The sequence below is a fragment of the Merops nubicus genome, unplaced genomic scaffold (assembly GCF_000691845.1).
Source record: "Merops nubicus isolate BGI_N331 unplaced genomic scaffold, ASM69184v1 scaffold36538, whole genome shotgun sequence".
Lineage (NCBI taxonomy): Eukaryota > Metazoa > Chordata > Aves > Coraciiformes > Meropidae > Merops > Merops nubicus.
This window is the reverse complement of record NW_008624368.1, coordinates 21,215-24,599: the sequence shown is the minus strand read 5'-3', so window position 1 is coordinate 24,599 and position 3,385 is coordinate 21,215. Positions and strand designations below refer to the sequence as shown.

Sequence of the window (3,385 nt, the reverse complement as noted above, 5' to 3'; positions counted from 1 at the left end):
AACCTGCTCCTGCTCTCTCTGCCCGGTCCCGCGCTGCCCAGGAACGCTGCTTCTTCGTTTTGCGCAATTCCCTCGGTTCCCTGAACAAGGCCGAGGGGGTGAGGGGAGGGAAAGACGCTTCCCCGGCCTGGGGGCAATCCCCCAAAGCAGCTGCATGCTCTGGGGAATGCTGCTGCAGCGACCGGTGACAGCCCAGTGTCTCCATGCCCCCAAGCTTGCAGAGCATCTCTCCGGGGCTCAGGGGGTGTCTCAGACCAGGGCTTTCCCTCCCCGCTTACCATTGCAGACCTTCCTCTGAGCAAGGGTTTTGCTGTCACCCCCAGGGCAGAGGATACTAGGCTTATTCAACCGTCCTTGATGGGCATCCTTCTGCCCGGACACCTCTGAGGTACCCAAAGGGTCACAGGAAAGCATCTCCTAGCCCCCATGTCCCATAGCAACCAACGCCATGCCACGGGCAGGGGCGGCAGCAGAGGATGACAGCTGGCAGGATAACATGCCCCTGTAAGGCAGGCAGAGGTCTCATAACTTCTCGCACGCGTTTGCTTGCTGTGCCAAAGCCAGCTCTCCTCCAGCACAGCAGTGGGCATGTGCCAGGAGGAGACATTCATCCTGCCCAGTGCTCGAGACTGCAAGCTCAGGCTGTCCTGCCAGCCCCTCGCCCTGCTCCCCCGGCAGGGGCCCGGGGCTGCAGCCTCTGAAGCGGGCACCTGGCACGTCACAGCTCAGCTGACAGCCAGGCACAGAGCTTGGCACTGGCTGGACAGGCGGTGAAGGGCAGAGGCAGAGCCGCCCTCCCTGTGCCACTGCTTGTGGCGTCTCGCTTTTATCCTGCCGAGCCACCTCCTCCGCAAGCTCCGTGGGCGGGCGGCCTGACCTGCTCCCCCCAGCAGCATCCCTCCCCCCAGCTGGGTCTGGATCCAGCCAAGCCGGGCGCTGGCGTGGGCTGCGCCGTGTCTGCCTCTCAAGGCCTCCTGCCCAGGACTGAGCGCTGTCTGCGATGCTTTGAGAGCTGCTCCATCCTCCTCGGCAGCAGTTAGAGCCGAGGTTGCTCCCCGAGAAGGAGACAGCATGAATCAGCTCTGAGTTTTCATGCTCGCCACAGGCAGAGGCCTGGGGAGCGGGCTGTGCTGGGCAGCTGCGCCTGCCAGTGTCTCTGGCAGAGGCGCCCGTGGTTTCACCCGCTTCTCCCCCACCCCTGTTACTTTTAGATCATCTCCCTCTGCTACAGAAACGCCTCTTGTTCAAGCACTGCAAAAACACTCTTTGTACTTTGAATAGGACTCTTGAAGGCGAGGCAACGTGCCAGGCACCGTCAGCCAAGGCAGGGAGGGAGCAGCTAACCCTGGCACCGGGGAGCAGAAATGGCAACCCCTGTTCTGCTTTTGGGCACCAGCCCCCGCACCGTGCCAGTGCTGGGCAAGTGCTTCCTGACCCTGCCTGCAGCTGGGGCTCTCCTCCCCTGTGTATTGACCTTGCACGTGGTTGATGGAGTTTGGGCACGTGTGTGTGGCAAGTCCCTGTTTGCCACACGTGGGTGTCTGCACTCAGCAGCCAGCCTGCTCCTGGCTTGCAGTGCTTTATGAATTTATGGCTTTGGAGTGTCACCCACATCTTGCTTGTAAAGGCAGATGGCTTGAATGTCCCCAGGGTTGTGCTGTGGGGTGCCCCCAGCACAGGGCGGGGAGCACAGCTGGGAAGCAGGGCACCAGTCCTGAGGCTGCCCTTGCCACATGCTGTCCCTAACCCCCTGCAGAGCATCCCTCCGAGATGGCAAGTGCCTGTGGGGCAGAGCCCGATGCAGAGGACACAGCCAAGACTGAACAGGCTGTCCACGAGGTGATGCCCTGTGACAGGATGGAGCTGAGCCAGCGGCTGGCCGTGGAGGAGCTCATCACCACTGAGGCCAGCTATGTCCACAACATTCAGCTCTGCGTGTCAGACATTCGGGCACACCTCCAGAAGAAGCAGGTGAGGGAGGGGGCACATTGCCCCACTCAGGGGCTGGGCACCATTGGGTGAATCTGTCAAGAACCATGAGATGCCCAGATCACTGCAAAGAGATCAGCACGTGGTCACCTTACACCTGCCTGGGCTTCCCCTCATCAGCCAAGGTCTTGACTTAGATGGACATCAGGTCTGACCCAGTACAGCCATCCTACAGCTTTAACCCTGCATCTGTAACATGAAAAGGCCTCCCTGCCCCACTCATGAGCACACCTATCCTCAGTACCTCCTGAAACAGAGCATTGCTCCAACTCCTCAGGTGTCCTATGGGGCAGCTAGAAAGACACAAGTGCTCAGGAGGGCGTAAGTGCCTCGAGAACACACGGTCCATCTCTGTCTGATGTATTTGGCTTACCCTGGGGCATCTTTGTTTCCTTCAGCTGCCTGATCTTGACTTGGAAGGACTCTTCTCTAACATCGATGACATCCTTCATGTCTCCAGACGGTTCCTGAAGGGTCTTGAGGCCACAGCCTCCCAGGAGGATGAGCAGCTGCTCTGCATCAGTAAGTGGTACAGTGCCCAGAGCTGACCCACACCCACCCATGCCTTTGCTGGTTCTGGCAGTGCCACTCTCTGATGCTGTGCCTGAGTGCAGCCCCCAGCCCACCCCCTGACACCTCCTGCACCTCCAGGAAGCACTGCTGCCTGCACAGTGTTCTCCACGGGCAGCCACCCACACCTTCCACAGGGGCAACCTGCCCAGCCTGCAGAAAGTGAGGGGGGGCACCACCAGGCCCAGCTTAGTGGAGATAGCCAGAGTGCAGAGCACTGCATGTTTGGCTGGCACTGCTCTGCTGGCTTCACCCTTCCAGCGGGCTGGGGAGAAACCTCTGCCTCTCCCTGAGGCCATAGGAAAGGACCATACTTTCCAGCCTTACTCTCCTTCCCCAGGCACCTTGTTCCAGGAGTTCAAGGAAGAGATGGAGATGGTCTACAAGATATACTGTGCCAGCTACGAGCATGCCCTCCTCCTGGTGGAGAGCTACCGCAAGGACCCCAGGCTGCAGGGGGAGATATTGGAGACCCTGAGTACAACAGTGTAGGTGCCTGATGCTGAGGCCACCACCTTCCTCTCCCTGTTTTACCTACTGGCCTTGCTCTCCTCTCTGGACAAGCTGCCTGTGTGGGTATGTGCCACCAGGCTGATGGTAATATCATGGCTGTCACCTTTGTGGCACTGCCTGCATAGTATCTGGCAGCTTGTCCTGCATCCTTGGGGCCACTTGCCAAAGGGGCACTACAGGTTGGTGGTCTTTTATGGTGGACCCCAAAAAAAGGATAGGGTAGCACCCACAGCTCCTGCTGTGTCCACGGCCCAAGAGCCTCTGCCCACAGAAGGCAGATGTTTCCCAGCATGACCAGAGAGACAGGCTGGCC

The 3,385-nt window shown here is 59.6% G+C and overlaps 1 protein-coding gene across 1 annotated transcript in view; it reads left to right on the top strand.

Moving 5' to 3' along the window:
• The first annotated feature begins 1,590 nt into the window (after positions 1 to 1,590).
• ARHGEF37 (Rho guanine nucleotide exchange factor (GEF) 37) overlaps positions 1,591 to 3,385 on the top strand; it is a 10,076-nt gene continuing 8,281 nt past the window's right edge. Inside the window, 3 exon segments of the mRNA XM_008945362.1 lie at positions 1,591 to 1,971; positions 2,388 to 2,511; positions 2,900 to 3,047. Of these exon segments, the coding sequence (XP_008943610.1) occupies positions 1,591 to 1,971; positions 2,388 to 2,511; positions 2,900 to 3,047 (653 nt within the window).